Source organism: Bicyclus anynana, chromosome Z (genome assembly GCF_947172395.1).
Source record: "Bicyclus anynana chromosome Z, ilBicAnyn1.1, whole genome shotgun sequence".
In the NCBI taxonomy this organism is placed as follows: domain Eukaryota; kingdom Metazoa; phylum Arthropoda; class Insecta; order Lepidoptera; family Nymphalidae; genus Bicyclus; species Bicyclus anynana.
Genome location: NC_069110.1, coordinates 1,430,195 through 1,452,497, shown reverse-complemented (window position 1 = coordinate 1,452,497; position 22,303 = coordinate 1,430,195). Strand labels below are relative to the sequence as shown.

At 38.9% G+C, this 22,303-nt stretch overlaps 2 protein-coding genes across 2 annotated transcripts in view; one reads left to right on the top strand and one right to left on the bottom strand.

Moving 5' to 3' along the window:
- Positions 1-142: 142 nt before the first annotated feature.
- Positions 143-6,631, bottom strand: LOC112053796 (bombyxin A-3 homolog). The gene is made up of 3 exons (XM_024093359.2): positions 6,492-6,631; positions 2,252-2,339; positions 143-604 (listed from the first exon to the last, which is right to left on the bottom strand). The coding sequence occupies exons 2-3, from the start codon at positions 2,289-2,291 to the stop codon at positions 360-362; spliced, it is 285 nt and encodes a 94-aa protein (XP_023949127.1). The 5' UTR covers positions 2,292-2,339; positions 6,492-6,631; the 3' UTR covers positions 143-359.
- A 12,372-nt stretch (positions 6,632-19,003) lies between these two features.
- Positions 19,004-22,303, top strand: part of LOC112050429 (LIM/homeobox protein Awh) — a 74,684-nt gene continuing 71,384 nt past the window's right edge. Inside the window, exon 1 of the mRNA XM_052890700.1 lies at positions 19,004-19,251. Coding sequence (XP_052746660.1) covers positions 19,159-19,251 — 93 coding nt within the window. The 5' untranslated portion in view covers positions 19,004-19,158. The remainder of the gene's footprint in view (positions 19,252-22,303) is intronic.

Below are 22,303 nucleotides of genomic sequence, written 5' to 3'. Positions count from 1 at the left end.
GCCAATCCGCATTGGGTCAGCGTGGTGGACTATTGGCCTAATCCCTCTCATTCTGAGAGGAGACTCGAGCTCAGTAGTGAGCCGAATATGGGTAAATGATTATGAAACATATTATTCGGATTAAAGAAATAAAAGACAATAATTATAATGGCATGCATGGATTAAGCGCGGTTATATATTCTCTTACATTACAATAACATGTTCCAATAACATATTCCAATAACATATTTCAATAATATAATCCAATAACATAATTTCGGGTCCGTTGAAACATTTGCCGGGTCGACCTCCCTCTCCCCCGACAGTCGATGAACGAGGAGTAGTCATCGTCCTCCCACAGTCGGTTAACGAGGAATAGTTTAGTGGCAGTAGGTCATGAGCTCGTCCACGGTGCATGGCTTGTCGCAGCACTCCGCCACCACCTGTCGCTTGCGCCGGAAGCCGCCGCCCAGAGCTTGTTGTGCTTCGATCCAGGGCCACTGCATTTCAGGCTCGCGCTTCACCTCGGACCGCTTGATCAGGTGCCCGTCGCAGACCAGGTCCAGAGCCATGGCCAAGCGGCGACCGCAGTAGATGGACTGGGATGTCGCCACCGATGCGAGACCTGTCAACAATAGGCAATGCAAATCAATTTTGCTTTCATAATTTTATTTATTTAAGTAACACTTTTTGGATGTATAATAATTTATTTATTTTGCTATTATCCGCGAAAAGCCCACGCGACAACTTCACTCAGGTCCGACAAAATACTCTCTACTTACGTTTTACTTTGCAATTGCACGTCTACATCTCCTGAGGATGCTCCGGTTTCGGGGTGAAACGTACGTAGAGAGTATTTTGTCGGACCTGGGTGACGTTATCGTATGGGTTCGTCGGCTTTTCGCGGTTAATTGCAAAATAAACAAATTATTATATATTCAGGATGAACTTCCGCAAAGAAACGACTGCTTCTATCCAATAACACTTTTTGTACAAATCCTGCGAGAACTATGATTTTTTCGATAAAGGGTATGTATGGGTTGCTCAATAACAGGACATGCTCAATAGGAGGACAAACAGACATACATACTGAACGAATGTATTTTAGTATCGTGTACGAGTAAATAACTATAAGCATCAGATGGCAACTCTTTACGGAAGATGTAAGGTAAACATCCTGAAATGCTAACCTGTGTTCACTAACATGAGGCGTAGGTGCTAAGTCACTTATTCACAGAATTGTGTGCTTTAAATATAGCGGTAACCATACTCTTTACATTAAACCATAGTAATGTTTGGTGATTAGAAGAACCATGGATTACCTACTTCCCCGGACGAGCGGATATCGAAAAAAGCTTTACTCCATTAATAAATAATTATTGAAAAAAAAATCCAACAGACTTCAAAATATTATCGTACCCAATAAACTAAAAAGGAAAAATAACGTTATAATATTTTCTACCTACCGATCACTTTAAAGGAGGTGCCAAGCCGGTGATCTATTAATTCAAGGCGTATCTATCATAAAGATTTTTGTTTTTCAAACATCAATATTTTCTTTCTTGCGGTTTTATTTTCAGTAACGACTAAAATCAACACTACACGAACTTGGCACCGACTTATTTTTTGAATGGGTATTTTGAAGGTTTTTCACTTAGTTATGAGTCTTGCGACTAGATAACATGATTTTCCATATCATGCCAAGAAAATACCTGCCATATTACAGGCATTTGATTTTATTTACGAATTGTGGAATCCCTAATGGAACCAGCTGCAGAATGTGCAAAAAACTTCACAAAGATGCTTGGGAGTCTACGGAAAAGCTCCGCTAGGATGGAGCCCGAAGGCTGAAAAAATGTATCGAGAAACGTTCCTTTAAGGACGATTCCTATGGTACGCTATTCTCAGCTAATAGATCGTAGTCAGCTTTCTGATACCTCAGCGGCATCACCGGGTGCTTGGGCCAGCGCAGAAACACCGTTTGGTGGGGAAGAAGAAAAAAGAAGAGATAGGAAGAACGACTCTCTAAGTCTGCTGTGAGACTTGAACTTTGATATAAAGGGCAGAGAAGACCATGAGGTTTATTGCCTGAAGTGATCAGTTCTAAAGCGCCGCGACCATGGTTTCAATTCAAGTTTCAGTGACGTTAGAAATCGAGGAATGGGCAGGTAGTGGACTAATAGACAGGTTTAACAAATTAAAAAAAAATAGCAACATAAAATAACGGAAATATAAGAAAAATTGATAAAAACATGTTGTATAAGTAACTTACCCAAGCAGGCCAGGAGCAGGAGTACGACGTTGGTCTTCATGGTTTCGTTGGTGCTTTGCGACTGGACTGAAGGTGGAGCGACTGTGTGCTGAAACCACGAAATTCAGCTCCTTTTATACCCGACTCATTAATATTCATATATCGTGTGCATTTGAGTGGATTAATGGGCACTGGATCGGCGATAATTGTGATGGCAGAAGGTGTTCGGATGAGCATATTTACATAATTGTTATGAGGTGGATGTGGGTGGATAAATTCATAAGGACACGTATTAGAAAAGCCTCGTTCACATTGTTCCATCTTGTACTGTAATTTAATCAAGAGGTACTATACTTCAAAAACAGAGGCTCATCAAGTGAATCATAATCATGATTATCTGTACTGCAACTCAATTTCGAAAGATAAAAGCCGATGGAAATCCACTGCTGAATATCATAGGCAGAACTTCCAAACAATATTGTTTTGAGTCCCCAAGCATAGCTACCTCCATCGCTCCGAAGTTAATTTAAAATACACATGCTACAAAAAAAATAGAGAAAAAAAACAATGATGTAATCCTAAAGGTAGTGACCAAGTCCTAGAACCCTTAGTCATCATTGGCAAGGCTCACTGTTCGAAGAATTCGTGTTCAGACGGACTAATAAAAAGCTTTCATACAACCCTCTTACTCAGGTTTTACCGATGCGATTTGGCAGTCTTATGAATCCTGGCATTGTTTAAATTTTTGTCATCATCCATAGTAAATTATATCGACGTACGATACTTTTAGTTCCAAAATTTATGTAGGTAAAAAAAATCATGTAACCAATTATGGCAAAACTCACTTCTTCCGGACCCGTAATGAAGTAACGTCGTACGGTTTTTGACGAGAACCTTGTAGGATAGGAAGATAATATGATATACATCCAGATGTGGAGGAATACTAGGTGATTGTTATAAAATAATTAATTATTTTAAATAATACTCGTAGCTCATTCTACTTAAAGATTGAATCTTAAATGGAACAATGGATACCGGGGCTAATGTCATAGCATATTGTGAAAATCTTATGGAGATTCTAATGGAAAATTCTGATGGAAAATTCTAGTGAAATTTCTTGACATATTGTTTGTTTGGTATATTTTAGTCTTATACAAGAGTCTACGCTCGACTTTGCTTTACCATTTTATTATCATTTTCTTTTAACATACTCTAACATAGAAACTTTACAGAAATTGCAGGGTAAAGTCCCGTGATAGTACTTGATCAATGAGTATAAATGTTGGACGCGTATTGCCTATAATACCTAATGCATTACGGACTTTCAGTAATTTCCTGTAACTGTGGAACTTTTTTATAGTTATGTTAAGTAATCTTATGCTAAGCTAAGGAAATTCTGTTAAACTTTATAGTTTAAAAACTATAACCATACTACATTAAAAAAAAAAAAGGTCGAATCAAGAAAATAATTCAGACAGAAATTGAGAAATGCATAGGTAAAAGAGTGGCCAAGGCAGAACCGTGGTCGCACTCATTGTATCCACGTAGGTTTAACAGAGGTGTTGCAGGCAAAATCACAGGAGGCATACAGTGTAGGTGCCGACCTCTACTCTACCTTGACCACTTTTGTACCAATGCATTTCTCGATTTCTATCACAGACACTTTTTAGTGTAGTCGAGTTATAATTTTTAACCTTGATTAATACTTTTCCGAATCCCGATCGGAACCACATAACATAACCCTGTTATAACTAACCCTACTGATGATGACTCCTAGCAAAGCTCATTTCAATGCTTGCTGTGTGTGTGCGCTGTGTTGGCGAAATAAAAATTGATTGAGTGTTAGCGATCAGCGACCAAGTATCAGAACCATAGTTTTTAGGCAACACGCACTTCGAAGACTTTTGTCTTTTGTCAGCTGTCATGTCTGCATCAGTGTGGTCATGAAATAAATATTTTGTTCATGGGGCCAAGATATTCCCTTAAAATGAAAGTATGACGCACATGCAAAGGAACGATGTCGCCTAGTCGCGGCCGAGTGGGCGAAGCGTTGTGACGTCAATGGACCGTGAGACTGCGATTGCCAGACGTACCTCCTTTTAGATCTTTTAGTCCTTTTAAACAGTAACCAATTGAGTTTGGAACAAGGGCCCGAAACTTCAGTACAAAGACTTTTGGATATAGGAGATTATGCATGTGTTAGTTGCGGAAATAAATTACTGGGTACTAATCACCAATAAAAAAATACTCCATCTTATTTCTTTAGTTTTTGTGAACAGTTCTTAAGATATATAAAAACATAAGACGCCATTTTTTTTGAATAATATTGAAAGTTACTGATGCGACGCTTCGTGTCGTACAGTCTCGAGAATATATTACTTTTTGAAATTCGTACTTGTGATGGGCAAGACATCGTGTTCCGTGCGCTCCTTCTGCCTATTATTGAATGAACATGTTTTAATCTGTGTCCTCAGCAAATAAATAAATATAAATAAATAAAATATGTACATGTCTGGCTACTGCCGGCTTTCGGTGTACATCGTCACATGTCGCAAGCAATCAGCCCGCTTGTGTTCCTCGACGACTCTTCAGTGGAGTACGTAATTCGAGATTTTCCTACTTCACACAGTTTTGCTGTCATCGGCGTGAGACAGGGGAGGAAATTCTTGTATTTAAAGGTATAATATTTTATTTTCTATGTATATTTTGTGGTTGATTTTTCGCGTGTATCGTTATATATTTACTAGCGAATCCGGTTAAGCTTTGCTTTGACTCATTCTCTACCCTACCCTACTCCCGCCCTACACATACCCTACCCTACTCCTACCTACCCAAGCTACCCCTACCCAACCCTACCCCTACCCTACTACTACCCTGCCCCTGCCCCTGCCCTACCCCTGCCCTACGCTAGTGTAGTACTAACGTTAATCAATTGTTTTGCCTTCCCGGAATTTTTCACTAACACTTGAACTTTATGGTATGGTATTAAATCGTTTGTATGGGAGTTTACAAAAATATGTTAGGACCTAGTGTGGACAACTCTTATCACTTCGGGGTTTGAAAAATAGATAGAAGCCGATTCTCTGACTTATTGAATATGCATAAAATAATCATAAGATTCGGTCATTCGGAGGAGTATGGGAACGAACATTGTGACATGAGAATTTTATAAATTCGATTTTAAAAAATATGCTTTGATGTCACTTGATTACCGATTTAAAAATATTTTTTTGTACGAAAGGGTATACTTTTCCATTGTGATCATGTCAGATGATGTTCTGATGATAGTATCCTGAAGAAATTACTTTCAAAAATCGTAGGGGCGACCCTATACTAGGTGAAACATGGACTGGGTGCCCCGCTCACCCGCCAAGACACAATTATTAGTTAACAAATACCTAACTTTTTTAACAACAACTTTTTAACAGAGCCGTGATAGCCCAGTGGATATGACCTCTGCCTCCGATTCGGAGGGTGTGGGTTCGAATCCAGTCCGGGGCATGAACCTCCAACTTTTCAGTTGTGTGCATTTTAAGAAATTAAATATCACGTGTCTCAATCGGTGAAGGAAAACATCGTGAGGAAATGTGCAAACCGGAGAAATATCTTAATTCTCCGTGTGTGTGAAGTCTGCCAATGCGCATTGGGCCAGCGTGGTGGACTATTGGCCTTACCCCTCTCATTCTGAGAGGAGACTCGAGCTCAGCAGTGAGCCGAATATGGGTTGATGACGACGAAATACCTAACATAATGAAAACTTGGTATTCTAAATAATGATTTCATCATCACAACGTTTCATTGACCACGTGTAGGTGTTGCCATTTTTTAGGTTAAACAGTATTCTTACAATATTAGGGTTACTATTTATCGGCGGCACTACGTAGTTCTGTATTGTTTCAAAAATGAATTACATTTCACTTATTTGAAACTTAAAATCTAAATTATAAAGTTATACTTTATATCTTTGTTGAGTAACGACACATGGCCGCCGCCATTTGCAAGCATCCACGTCGACAAAGCCATTATTGCAATTGTGCAAATGCATTTTGCACATGTGCAAATTTGAAATGTTAAGAATCACGTAGCAACAGTAAAATGGTAGACTATCATTTGTTAATATATTTTATAGTCGAGGAGTTGCTAATCACAAGCTAATGTAATCCGTTGAAGAGTTCCCTTAAATGTCCTTTGTCTCTCAGATTCAGAACTACATCCCTACACGATGTGTAGCAGGAAACAAAATAGAAATGAAGGTACTTACGTTTTTCGACGCAGGGGTGAACGGCAGAACAGGTCTTCTTGACTTTAGAATTTTAATAAAATAAAATCAGGGTGCCGACTAATTAACCTGGTGACGTATGGACGAAGTATGAAATGAATACTGCGCGCTGCTATGTTGCGCGTTTTGGCGACTCAGCGTTCCAGTTTCGCAATTCTACACGTGTGGGTGTAAAGTTGGGGTTCCAGCACGAGCTGAGCGATGCGCTAGCGAAGCGAGTAACGCGGGGTGTAACAATTCTTCCTCCTCCTTCAACTATTTTTTTTTTTAAATATTTAGTGTTAAGTATTATGTAGACGAAAAAAAAGCTTGGTAATGAATTGCATTATACGATTGTCTACTTAGTTCTAGCACGTTCTAGATAAAGTAAAATTGTGAGTTCTTCTCGGACCAAAGGGCCTCTGGCTGTTGTTATCACCATATCAAATAATATCCTATCCTACTAATATTGTTAAATGTCAAAGTTTGTATGTTTGTATGGATATTTATTTGGATGTTTGTTACTGTTTAACCCCGCAAGTACTTAACCGATTTGGCTAAAATTCGAAACGAAGATAGATAATACCCTAGATTAACACATAGGCTACTTTTCATCCCGAAAAATCCATGGTTCCCGCGGGATTTGTGAAAAACTGAATTCCACGCAGACGAAGTCGCAGCTAACCGATAGTTATTATAGTAAGTTTAATGTGCCCCGCTCTTTATCAAACTTTGTCAAACATACTCAAATATTCATATTGATTTATTTTTGTGTGTGTGAGCACACATCGCTGTTCGTTTCGTAGTAATAGAACTTGCATTTTTGCAGTTTTTATTGCACACTTGCACTGTAAGCGATTGCAAAAAAGAGTGGGTGGCGTCATCGTGGTTTGAACCTTTGAACTACCTATAGCCACATAATACATAAGTATAAGCTATAGCTGTAGCTGACGTATCAAAAGTGCTTGTAAACTAAGCCTCATTGAAATAAATGAATTTTGACTGTGACTTTGACTTTATTCCTTGAAGTTTAAAGGAAAAGTTGATCGTGAGATGCTTCTTGCTTTCGATCTTCAAATGTCTTAACTAATTTAATCTACGGAACCCTACACTGAGCGTGGCCCGACACGCACTTGAACGGTTTTTAATTTGTCTGATGGTAAAGAGTTCACATCGAGTAAGTCTTTTGACGGCCTCCGTGGCGCAGTTGTATGAGCAGTGGACTTACAAGGCGGAGGTTCCGGGTCCGACCCCCGGTTGGACCGATTGAGGTTTTCTTAAATGGTCCAGGCCTGGCTGGTGGGAGGCTTTGGCCTTGGCTAGTTACCACCCTACCGGCAAAGACGTAGCGCCAATCGATTTAGCGTTTCGGTACGATGCCGTGTAGAAACCGAAATGAGTGTGGGTTTTCATCCTCCTCCTGATAAGTTAACCCGCTTCCATCTTAGATTGCATCATCACTTACCATCAGGTGAGATTGTAGTCAAGGGCTAACTTGTTAACAATAAAAAAGACCTCCTCATTTTTTAAGTTGGATAAAAAAACAAATAAATATTGCAATGTATGATGTTTGGGTTTTCATCTTTCATTTCCTCTAGCTAAGTTAAGCTAACCAATGGACCAATGGATGCACGAGGCAGTTACATTGCAGGTTTTCATTGCAGACATTGCATTAGACAACTAAATGTATTGTTAACATCGGTTTCATAGCAAACATTGCAATAAACTAAAGGTATTATTAATATCGGTTTAATTGAATACATTGCATTATACAATCTATGGTACGTATCATTAACATCGTAAACAACTAAAGGTATTGTTAATATTGGTTTCATTGCATACATTGCTTTAGGCAACCAATGGTACGTATCGTTAGCATCGGTTTCATTGCATACATTACATTAGACAACCAATGGTATCGTTACCATCGGTGTAAGATTTTACATGCAATCACCGGTCCTTTCAACAATATTATCATTCCAGACACGCGCGGTCCGTGGAAGAAGATATAAACAGTGGGAAAAATGCCTCGGGACGGTGGAGAGGTTGGGGGGGAGAACTCCTCGGGGACGCTAGATTAGATTACCTGCCCCTCGGTGCAAACAGTTCGTTACGAGCGAGTAACGAACTGCCTTTTGGGATACATCGATATAAGGAACGTTTATATGCTGCTCAGACACTATCTAAGAATATTTCAGCGGTATTTTTAAGCCACAACGCAAAAAGAGGTGTGTTATAAGTTTCATGTTTGTATGTATGTGTGTGTCTTGTGACATCCTTGTTTTCGAACGGATGAACCGCTTTCGATGCGATTTTTTCATTTGAATGCCTCGGTGGCGCAGTGGTATGCGCGGTGGATTTACAAGACTGAAGTCCTGGGTTCGGTCCCCGGCTGCGCCGATTGAGGTTTTCTTAATTGGTCCAGATCTGGCAGGTGGGAGGCTTTGGCTGTGGGTAGTTACCATCCTGCGGGCAAAGACGTACCGCAAAGCGATTTAGCGTTCCAGTACGATGTCGTGCAGATTTTTATCCTCCTTCTGACAAATTAGCCCGCTTCCATCTTAGATTGCATCATCACTTACCATTGGGGAGATTGTAGTCAAGGGCTAACTTGTAAACAATAAAAAAATACCAGTTTCCTTCAACTTTTCAAGGGTTGTTCAACTATTGTATTTTTTGTATAAGGTTATTTTAATTTTAAATAATTAAATTATCATCATCATTAAGTAGGAATCACGGATTTACCGTCACCGGTATTCCTCAGCGTTTTAATGTTCTGTGGTATGAAATAAAGTCTCAGCCAGTATTTAACTCTTTTATACTCAATATGTAGATTATGTTAACTCCAACATTAGATACATCTAACGTTGTACGAAAATCTATCGAAATTGGTTCAGCCATATCTTTTAAAGATATCGTATTATATAAATTCTGACTTATATATATTATTATTATGGTTGCTGATGCTATAGGTGTGAAAGAGAGAGATGACTCGTTGAATCGTTATATTCAGCGAGCACAAGTCGAGACAAGCTGCGACACGAGAGGGGGGAAGGGAGAAGGCTGTTTGCACACCGCGCGATTTATTCCCCGCCCGCAGTAAATAACCACGCGTTCGGCGCCGACAGATATATGGAGCCCTTTATTTACTGCATTCAGATTATGGTACTGTCAGCAAAATAATCGGCGACTATATTAACTTCACGCTTTTAATAGCTAGCGCATTTAAATATTTGGACAGTTAAATCAAATCAAATCAAAAATCATTTATTTTAAGTAGGCTCAGTTTACAAGCACTTTTGACACGTCAGTGACTATTTGTAAAGATTCTACCACCGGTTCGGAAGTCATATTCTGCTGAGAAGATACCGGCAAGAAACTCAACAGTTGCACTTTTGAAAAAGCTCTTGAAAGCATTTGATTTGATTTTTATTTATTTAAGTAAATATAATAATTAAATTGATAAAAATTAAAAGGTGCAGACATAAACTTGTTAAAGTTTTTCTGCGCACCCTTCGCCATTGACAATGCTGTAATTAAATCTATTATGAAATTAAAAATACTTAAAAATTAAAAAAGAGAAATCTAATATGTTATGTTATGTTGACGGTACTGCGCAGACTCGGTTAGTCGCGGTTTTTTCGCGCGGCAGCCACGTCCAGTCGCTGTAAAGCGCTTTATTATAATATTTCGATATTTAGTAGTTGCGCATCGAATAAATTATGCTTAATGAAAGCGCGTTTTTATCACCGCGAGCATTCAGACTTCATCCACGCCCGATGCCTGAGTTATGAGTGCCAAGTCCGAGAGATATTTTACCATATTCTCATAATCAAACTTTGATTTACTGCTTCCCGAGTTATTAAATCCTTTTAACGCGTGCCCGCCTTTTTTGGAGGTCCCTACTTCGTCGGCCCTCAGGATACAACGGGTGTCTAAAGCTGCACGCGCACTGCAGCGCGCACCGCAACTGAAGTGAGCACGGTTTATGTAAATAGTACTAGCAATGCTACTACTTAACGACTAGCTAGCGCTGTTGGTAGCACTGTGTCAACAGAGAGATCCAGCAGGATAACTATCTTTGACGTATGCTCGTTGACATAAACGAAATCGAGATTCTATGTAACAAAATGTTATCCGGTGCCTGCTGGTGGATATCATTTAGTAGGAAGATGACGTTTTTCAATTGATTTGATGTGTAATTTAATGGGTTATTAATAAATACCAAAATAGTGAATAGGCGACTTAGGTTCGATTCCCAGCTCAGTCAGTTTAGACTTTTGTATTTTGTAAACTTTCTCTGGTCTGGTCTGGAGGTACGCATCGGCCGTAGCTAGTTACCACCCTACCGACAAAGATGCATCTCCTAGCGATTAAGCGTTACAGTATGCCGCTTAAAAACCGTTAGAGGTATGGGTAGAATAAACCTGTACCTCTTCCAATTTAGCCCGCTTCAGTTAACATCAGGCGCAGTCAAGGGCTGACTTGCCATTGAATAAAAAAACCAATAACTTTAATTTGAATATTTCACTATCAAGTTTGTAAAAATCCAGTCTTTTTTCTAATTTATTGTCTGTAAAGGAACCCATGTGCAGATTTACACAGTACATATTAGTTGATGCAGAAACTCTATATTTTTTGCGTACTCCTAACAATGGTTACAGCTTAACTGGCTTACATTTATCGTAGATTTATATTATTCGAGATTTAAACAAGAAATATTATATAAATCACAACATTGACATGTGCAGGAAACAATGAAATAGATAAGGAAATACAAGATTTTTTGTGTTCTAACACTTTGTCGCCTTTGCTTTATTTTAATCAATGCACCAATATTAAATTTCCACTCTTTTAATTACTATAGAATTTTTATTTCTTAATTTTTTTAAAACTTCGATAAAAATCCCTTTCAACTCTATTAAACTCCACCGCCATAACTTCCGGTACTCATCAGGCTAAATAATACAAGCGACTGCGTTGCATGTAGTGCGCGATTAGCTTTAGGGCTCAACGCTGCGACGCCACGTCAGAATGTGCATTAATTGAAAACCGATTGTTGTCGGTTTTGTGTGTCCACGAATAACGTCTCTAAATAAGTTGACATGAGGATTCTGTCATCATCACCATCATTATCAGCCTATTTTAATGGCTCACTACAAGGGCCTCCCTTCTTATAAGAAAGGAGACTCCTAAAGATTGGACCTACCACGCAGTTCTCATGAGGGTTGGTAAGCTCAGGGCAGAGACGTGCACTTCATAAATGCAAATATGCACTGCCTACCCTATTGACTAAATACAAACCTGTGTTTTCTTTTTTCTACCAAAGCCAAATTTAACTACAACGGTTGTATTTTGGGTAGGTACACTTTTATTTGAATTTGATTAATTCTCCTGAGTAAGGACGAAACAATAAATGATATTCTAATGTAATATAACCTTCTTAATGATTTACAATGAATTATACCAATACGACTTCAATATTAATAGTAAAGTCTGGACAACGCATATAGGGGCAGCTAGTATTATCATACAACTATAGAAAATAAAAGGTGTTATTCCCCTTTCCTCATAATCTTCCTCCTAGAATTTGTACTCTTTTCTACTAAGATGTATTTGCAGGTCAGGAATCGGCAACATTTGGTGCGTTAAATTGGTGCGTTTGATCAGCCCTTTGCACGCCTTAAGACCATTAGCACAACAAGATTACACGGGACAAGAGAGCGCGGTCGACCACGATGATGGGATTAGCGTACCCCAGCGACGATGCCAAAAAATTACAGCCCCTTTTTAAAACTTCGACCACTTGTACATTGAATTTAGCGACCTCTAGCACAGTTGACAGTGCTGTGGTTCAAGGTCCAGGGTTCGATTTCCAAATTGGCTTAGTTTAGTATTTTATTTATTACTAGTAGACGTCCGCGACGTGGCGTTAAATTAAGTTTTTTCAACGCTTTTCTAATGTCCGTTAAAAAAAATCTCGTGCAATCCTCATTTCTGATTCGATCACGCAGAGATACTCCAAACATAGCTCGTTCCATCGATGTGTGACTCTGAGCCTTCTTATGAGGCCCAGAGTTAGCGACCAAGTCTCGGATCCCTACCCTACCCCTAAATACCCTACTCTACATCCTTTCAACTATCTCCACTTACAAAATCACGTCAATTCGTCGCTCCGTTTTGCCGTGAAAGACGGGAAACAAACAGAGAGACACAACACAGGTACACATTTATAAAATATCACCTAAGTATGGATGTAAAATAAAACCGGATAATAATTGTACCTGCGCATGGCTGTCATTTTGGTTCAAATCACTTTCCGGCGCCTATACCTACCTATAGAAGTATATTCGTTCAATGTGACGTTCATTTGGTAGGTGTGGAAGTTTGTATCTTTCGTCAGCCACCCTTAGGCTGAGTTCCTCGGGGACTTGTTAGTGTAACTAGCAGTCCGCGATTGTCGCTGTTATTGTTTTTAATACGGCCTCCCGGGGGTCGGGGTTTCGACTCCCGCGGGAGGACTGCCGACCCGGCAAACATTTATTCACCCACGAGATGCATTTAAGCTTTAATAGTTCGTCGATTGAGGGGGTGGACTTTTGGAATATTTTAAAACTATGTTCAAAGTGTACCTACTCGATAAGTTATTGTCATTGTCCAAGATTCGATTTCTGTATATTTTCAAAATTTACAGAAATTGAATCTCAAAATCTCTGACGTGTCAAAAGTGTGTCAAAAGTGCTTGTAAACTGAGCCTACTTGAAATAAATGATTTTGAATTTGAAAACACTTAATATTAAGAGGTAAGGTTAGATTTTTGGTTGTTTGTTATGATGAACTGAAAAACTTCTCCACAGACTAAATAATATCACTATTGGAAAGCTACATTTTTATCGAGTAATATAGGCTATATTTTATGACCGGTGAAATTGCTCTGAGTAAGATATAAATGCGATTCTTTTTCAGAAAACGAAAAAAAAAATATTTTTAAGAATTAGGAAACTATCCACCATATGCGCTGAATTATCGTGTATCTCTTTTAAGATAGTTCGCTACCATCTGAGTGCATAACAGTAGGTACCGGCTGGGCTGGTTGAGGTTTTCTTAATTGGTCCAGGTTTAGCTGGTGGGAGGCTTCAGCCGTGGCTAGTCACCACCCTACCGGCATAGACGTAGGTATGGCCAAGCGATTTAGCGTTCCGGTACGATGTCGTGTAGAAACCGAACGGGGATTTTTATCCTCCTCCTACTAACAAGTTAGCCCATAGGTGAGATTGTAGTCAAGGGGTAACTTCTAAAGAATAAAAAAAAAAGAAAAAGAAAACATTATAGGTAGATGACATCATTTGATTTGATGTTTATTTTAATTAATTGTTCATAAAGACTGAATTAGTGATAGTCAGCAGGATGTCAATTACAAAACCAACAAAGCATTTGCTTTAGTTAGCGTTCTTTGATATGTGGAGTCAAATAACTTGACGCATACATATTGTTAGTAGCAACTATAAGCTAGCAATTCTTCTATTTTGCAAATTCTGTCAAAACTATCTCACAAAGTGCAATGTGTTAATGTAACCCCAACCCCCATGTTTACACTGCCCACTGTACAATTAAACAAATCTTTATATTGTGCAATAAACCACAATACATCCTTCAGTCATTGTAGTTCTTAATACAATATAATACAGAACAGATTGTCTTGACTGGAACTCAGTGTTCAATTTAAGCTTGCAATTTCTAATGAACATGTTGTACAAAACAATAAATACGATTAACTAAACGCTTATTACATAGTATTAAAGTTGCATATCGTGTGTATTTGTTACAAGGGCTATTTGTATTCACTATAGAGACTCAGTGAAGAGAACTTAGTCGCGTGTCAATGCAGCTCTCACGCGAATCACTCACTCATCCGTTCATTCACTCAAGAGTGACTGAAATGATCACGAATGACATAATGGGCGTAGAATAATGTTGTAATGCGCAAATTACAAGCCATTCGAGTCTAATGATAGTTCACCGCGTTTGATAAAAAAAAAATCAAGACCCTGAGGGCGGATCGTTGTTAGGGGAGAGCCTGTGATGTTCAGACCTTTGTGACTCTATAAAAGCTTAAAGTGAGCCTATTACTATATTATCATAGGTAGTTAAAGTAGGGATCATTGAATTTGTAGTGATGGCTTTCCAAGGTTTAAATGACCGATTTTTTTTTATTCTTTATAAGTTAGCCCTTGATTACAATCTCACCTGATGGTAAGTGATGATGCAATCTAAGATGGAAGCGGGCTAACTTGTTAGAAGGAGAATGAAAATCCACACCCCTGTCGGTTTCTACACGACATCGTACCGGAACGCTAAATCGCTTGGCGGTACGTCTTTGTCGGTAGGGTGGTAACTAGCCACGGCCGAAGCCTCCCACCAGCCGGACCTAGACCAATTAAGAAAACCTCAATCGGCCCAGTCGGGGATCGAACCCAGAACCTCCGTCTTGTAAATCCACCGCGCGTACCACTGCGCCACGGAGGCCATCAAAAGTCCAAATAAAGTCCTATTCATGAAAGAAGTCCCTCAGATGCGGCGCTAATGTCTTAACAGCGCTCATTGTCATTTGGTAATGGCGGTCTTATTGTCATTTGTGTAAGGCACTGTCAATTTAAATTCAGGTTTTAGCTGCGGGACTTCTTTTCATGAAATCTCGGACCAAGGCGCGTTTGGAACCCTCGTAACTTTAATTTCAAGTTTTTGACTATTATCACCACTATTAGATTTAATTAAATTATGACACAATCCTGAAGTTGCGAAAATTATAACACACCTCATTTGTACCGTTTTTTACCACCTTTCTCTTGCAGTTTGTAGAGCTGTGATTTTCAACAGAAAGGCAGGCCGTGAATTCAGGCAGGATTTTTTATTTTCTTAATTAGACTCAGGTCTGTTCTAGTATCGTCCATGGTTAAGCGTACAATACCGCGTAGAAACCTTCAGTGGTATTGGTAGAAAAAGAGAGAGAAGAAAAGTGAGAATATAAAATATCAGGAAGGTCAGCGTGAAGAAATGCCAAGCTGTTCCGTGCTGACCACGGAGCACAGGGGAGGTTATTTTTAGTACGTGCAAGTTGAACATTCCCTGTCGACTAGCCGGCAGAAGTCCGGCAACTATAAACAAGAAGAGGTATTGGTAAAATAAGTATCGCTTTCCAACTTAGACTGCACCGTTGCTTAACATCAGTTTGTTAGTATCATCAGTTGAGATTGAAGTCAAGAGCCATTGAATAATACATAACCCTTCTTGCAGTCGGGTAAAAATATGCGGCGGGGATTAAAAAGGGGGTATTGTTACCTAAATGGGGGGATGGAGGGGTAACATTTCCAAATCCCCCACGAGTAATTGTCGCAATTCGCAATGCACAAAGCTGGAGCGCGTAACGAAATTACCCGCGCGTAAAAACGAAAACGCTGAGCGTAAACGCTATTAGAATTTCAAATTCGCAATTCGCAATGAAAAATCGATCCTTCCGGAGTTCCGGAGGCTAGTTCCGGAGGCGAGTTCCGGAAAGGAGTTCCGGCCAATCCGGACGCGCCCTGTGCCTTTGAGGATTAAAAATGCGGGAGAGCCTCTGATAGAGACGAACTCTGAAAGAAACGTAATTACGGCGTTTCGAGCGAGCCGGCGAAAGAAATGTCGTATATCTCTTTTGATATATCTATTGAGACTTAGATGACCTACATACAGCTAGTTACCTACCTATATTGTCTATTATATCAGCTATCAGCCTATTTCAATGACAAGAAAGGAACTATGGAGCTTACCCACCACGCTGCTCCAATGCTGGTAGGCGGGCTATATCTTCTATTTATTATTTATATATATGAAATGCCGGTTTGTGTTGGCTTTTAATAATTTTGAAAAGTATTATACCGATTGAACTCAGATTTAGACTCAATGTACAACCCGTATTGAAGTTTTTTTCATTTTATCTAAAGAGATAGCAGCCCGCGGTAAAGTTAAAAAACATCACAGTATGATAGTAGAAATCAAGAAATTTTCCAATAATAAAATAATGGAGAATATTCACTATTTTTAAATGTTAGCTTTCAGTATTCTTCGTTAAAAATAAAAAATATTCGTGAAAGAATTATTTCGATACGTTAATTAGTTCCCGAGATACAGAATTTTAAAGTGAGAGGTGATCAGCCTGCGTTTAACGCCGAGACGCGTTAAAAAAGGGGGTGTTATAAATTTGACGGCTATGCGTGTTTGTCTCTCTGTATCTCTTTAAATTAGCCCAGTAGATATGACCTCTCCCTCCGATTCCGGAAGGTGTGGGTTCGAATCCGGTCCGGGGCATGCACCTCCAACTTTTCAGTTGTGTGCATTTTAATAAATTAAATTTCACATGTCTCAATCTGTGAAGGAAAAACATCGTGAGGAAACCTGCATACCTACCATAAATTTTTTTTGATTCTCTGCGTGTGTGAAGTGCTCATTGGGCCAGCGTGGTGAACTATTAGCTTAACTCTAAATCATTGACAATCCATATTCGGCTCACTATTGAGCACGAGTCTCCTCTCAGAATGAGAAGCCTTAGTACACTACGCTGGCCTAATACGTATTGGCAGACTTCACACACATAGAGAATTAATAAAATTCTCAGGTCTTCACAATGTTTTTCCTTCACCGTTCGAGACATAGTTAACGTAAACATATTAAAACAAGAATGTGTGTAACTATTTATTATCGCATCCACCTATAGAAATAAATAAAATTTAACTGTCCGTTCGTAGTTTAAAATCTACAGCTTTTCACTAAACGCATGTGAAATTATAATATATCTAAAATACGGAAGTTATTAAAATATATATTTTTTGTCTCTCTGTCTGTTTGTTCCAGCTAATCACTAAAACAGCTGGACAAATTTTGACGAAACTTTCATCGGCAGATACTTAGTTGATGATAAAGGTAATAACTTAAACTACTATTTTGTAACTCCACGTGGACGAAGTTGCTAAGTATTAAAAGCTAGTAGGTAGGTATAAGACCAGTGGCGGAGCGTGCCTTAAAGGGGCCCTGTATCAAAATTATTTGTATAAATAACACATTCTTGCTTAAAATAAATATGAAAGATTTTTTTTCGGAAAGCACCAGATTCAGTGATATTGTGGATAACATTTCACTATTTTTTTCTCACATCCACATTAGCTACGCCCCTGTATATGACAATAATTGTACAAAATACCACGCTAATGATTAAAGTAGGTATCTATGACGTCTCATAACATCAGATGAAACAGTAGTCAAGCGTTTTTAGAATAATAAAAACACAAACAGTTTCAACAATGCCACAATTGAGATAACAAAATCAACTGTAGGGTGGTAGCGAACTGCAAAGGGGTAGGTTGGGCTAATTGGTACGGTGAGATAATATCAAATTCCTATTCGCAGCTATTGAACTGCAAAGCAGGTGCACTTTACATTATCGGCAATTTTTTGACGGCCTCCGTGGTATGCGCCGTGGATTTAAAAGAAGGAGGTCCGGGGTTCGATCCCCGGCAGGGCTGGGCTTAATTGGTTCAGGTCTGGCTGGTGGGAGGCCTTAGCCGTGGCTAGTTACCACCCCACCGGCAAAAGTCGAACAGCCAAACGATTTAGCGTTCCGGTACAATGTCGTATAGAAACCGATAGGGTGTGAAGTTCCATCCTCCTCTTAGAAAAGTTAGCCCGCTTCCATCTTAGATTGCATCATCACTTACCATCAGAAGATTTTACTACCTCTCTTGCACTGTTGGTGGTGCTGTGTTATTAGTAATAGTTTCTGCGCTAAGCCGCGGACATACAAACGAACGGTCGAACGGACTGACGGTGAGACAGAAGGATATGGCGAAACTATATCTAAGGGTTGCTTGTGGACTACGGAATCCTAAAAAACCCTAGAGGTAGGTACCTACATAAATTCACCCTTCATTTACTTTTTTAATTGTTGATACCTACCGCAGAATTTTCCATATCGCTGAGTGCCAAAAAAATTGAAAGTAATTGCATGACATGAGCTTATAATATGCATGTATGTATTAATGGTAAAAATTACATATTTATTAGTTGTACCTATAAGTAGACCTACCTATAAAACTAGTTATTTTCCAAGCAACCATTTTTGTAACGTCAAATCAGTCTACCTCCAGACGCTACCACCGTTCAAAACAGGTTTCACTAAGAAGAAGCCAACTAGACAGTCAGCGCGTCGATTAATTTATGGAGCCAGTGGAAATGCCTGTACAATTGTCAGTACTGACCGAGTTGAAATCCAATATACGGCACGGGCGATCCTTTCAAACCGCCCGTTAATAAATATTACAAGGAAGGGAATTTTAGTGTACTGCAATTTTCATAGGCGAGGGCGATTGCCGCTGGACCACGCCCTGATGTTGACTCGTCCAATAGCAGCTCTCTGCTGCGAGGGCTGTGAGTTCGACACCGCCTCGTCCTCTGTGTTAGTTTACGTTTCGCTTGTGTGACGGGTGGTCGTACTACGACGACCGCATACGCTCTACCACTGCAATGCAACAATAGCACCAATAGCAACTGTGTTTTGACACGTCTTACAGTTCCAATACGTTGACAGTAAACTTGTGATTTGAACACTTCAGTGTTGAGTAATGTTTTGAAAGTTTTAATGATCCGTGAGAATATTGAATGTTTCAGTTACGATTGTTACAATTTGTGCGAGGACGGTAAAGAGGTGTTGAGTGTAAAGAGAGAAATGAAGGTGAGTTACATATCTACTCTTAATTGATCATTGATCATCTATTAATTGATGCGATTTACTTAACGGGTGCCTCTCATACTAGCGAAGCTTATCAGCGTTGTATAATAAAACGACGTAAAGCCGTAGCGACGACCTATGCAATCCTGATGCTAACTTATCCTAATGACTGTATAAATCATTCCCACCTAAGGTGGTGGCAAGAATATTATCTGCATTTCCGCGTTGGACATCCAGACTGAAAAATGAGCCAGACCTTCTGCCACACCAGTCGAGGCAACTAGCTGCGGTGGAATAATTCGGAAATGTTTTTTGCCCTGCTACTCGACGGCAAATCCTCAATGCCTACATTATTTAGAAATCGTTTTAAAAACATTTACAACATTATAAAACCGTTACAAAAGCAAGTCAATTATTTTATCCCGATGACCAGATCTAATTACTTTCAAGCCTTTATCATCCATAAATTTTTACGAGAATAATAAAGATAAAAAAGAATACAATAAGAAAATTAAGCCACCTTATCCTAATATAAGTATAAAAATACAAATCATGCCCACGTGGAGTGGTGGCAAGAATATACTAATAGACATACTCCGCATTGGACAACGAGGCTGATTCTTCGCGCAATAAATGAGCTTTCCGTCCTCAGTCGAGATATTAAACCGTCATCCAGATCCGATAGAAAATCCTCAAAGCACGTTTCTTGATTGGTGACGTTTTCGCTTCGATTCGTCGGTGTTTCGCAGATGATAGCAAAATATATAAATTGGTCATCAAACCAAAATTTTCTCAAACTAAACCTAGGTATCATAGGCCTATGTGTATGATGTTTGTTGTACGTATATCTGTACTTCTACAATTTGATGACTAGGTCTACATGTACCTGCATACGAAATACCCAAACCACGTACAAAGCACGTATAACAAACCTTTGAGAGGACGTAGCCGACGCGACGGTCCTGTGTACAGATACAGATGAGATATCAAAGGAAAAGTGTAATATTCTCTTACATTTACTTGTGTACTTTAACGTTTGAGAAGATAGTATGATAGATATGCGTAATTACTGGCGCACTTTGTTCTCCGAGGTATGAGATGTAACTAAGTAGGTACAATTGACATCGCCAACTTCCCAACTCTAGGCTTCTATTAAGTATTTTTATGAGAATTAGATTTTTATGAGAAATAGCTTGTGGTAAGTGTACAAGTGGTCTAAGGTAAAAGACGCATGTCTTGATGGTAGCCTAGATGAGGCCCATTCGTTCTAGTCTTAAAGATATCCAGGTTGTAAGATTCAGGAATCACAGGCACCGGGAGATAAATACATAACTTTATTATGTATAAATGAGGACGCAAAACGCTTAGTACGAGTTCTTGGTTAATAATTGTCAGAAAAAATACAGCAGTTAAAACGCTTAAATACTAAGAAAGTAGATACTAAAAATGCGGCTATTTAAATATTTGGCAGGCAGCACATAAGTACCTACTTATAAATCCTAAACTATACGACAAAATAAATAGCCGTAAAGAGCTTTATTTGACAGTCATTGTACATCTCACATAAGTTAACATTATACCTAACAATAATACTTACTATTTACGAGTACGTACTTAATTCTGGTGCAATTGTGAATGGTTGCTCTCCGATCTACTCGTATGTAGAACATATTCTTTGCTAGTTAACTCCTAGAATGAAGATTGTAGAGAATAATCCTAGTTAGTTTTGTTAGAAGATTAGATCTACCTACCCGTATGTTCAGGCGTCGGCATTTGCTAGATACTGCAGCTTAAATGTTATCTACGAGTATTCAAACTATCGGTCTGATATAAGATATATATACAAGTGAACACTGACTGGGTACACCATTGTGATTAGAACACAAATGTTCATGTATAAAAGAGGTAAGTTTTGGAATTCACGGGCTTTCATGCCAAAGGAATGCCGGTAGGCTATTTCGGCATGGCTCTCTTAATGATATAATAAAAATGGCTCTTGCCACCATAAATATTCCTGCGCTAATCGAGCCGTCAGGAATCAGTCGGGATGATGGTAAGAGACCTGATGGATTGACTCTGGATATCTGGGAAATTGGGCGGGCCCTAATGTGGGACGCTACATGCGTTGACACATTAGCACCGTATCATATCAGGGAGACAGAATTAAGACCGGGAGCCGCAGCAGCCAAAGCTGAAGCCGGTAAGTGACTCAAGTATGCCTCTCTGACAGAGAGTTACATATTTATACCTTTTGCCGTGGAGACCCTTGGGCCATAGAGTCGCAGTGCTAAAAAATTTTACCGAATCATTTCACCGGGGCTAATTGCCTCAACTGGTGACAGAAGGGCTGGCTCATTTTTTGCGCAAAGGATCAGCCTGGCTGTCCAGCGCGGAAATGCAGAAAGTATTCTCGCCACCTTTCCACGTGGGCATGATTTGTATAGTTAATTTTATTCTTTCTCAGAAAAAAAAGTGAACATATATTTTAAATTTATCATACTACCTATACCACAAAATAGTACAAAACTATATTCAAAAAATAAAAAGCGAAATAATGTATTTTTTTTAAATTCAGATTCATTAGTTTCGGGAATTAAAAATTTTTTGGATCACACCTTAATTTAATTAGAATAACTTAAAATTACAAAAAATATATACTTGAGATCCACTTTTAACAAGCTCTTTCATTTATTTGATACTACTAAATCGATGTAAACTTTCAACCTCCATTTAATTTCTATTTAATTTTCACGTGTTTTATTTAGGTAAAATAAATAGTTCCCAGCCGTTTTACAAAAATATACCTTGAAACATAGACGAAAAAAGCTTCAAACCCTTTCGTGATTGAATTTCAAATATGCTTGAATTATATTACCTACCTAAATTTCGTATTTTCTTTGTGATGTAGCTGAAAAATATTATATCTTAAATTCTACGATCGTATGAACTCAATATCAGGCATAACATTGACCTGAAAGACCTGACCTTTACGTAAAACCAATCATTTTAATACGCAATAATATTAGGGTTCCTTAGCCAAAGGGTAAAACGGGAC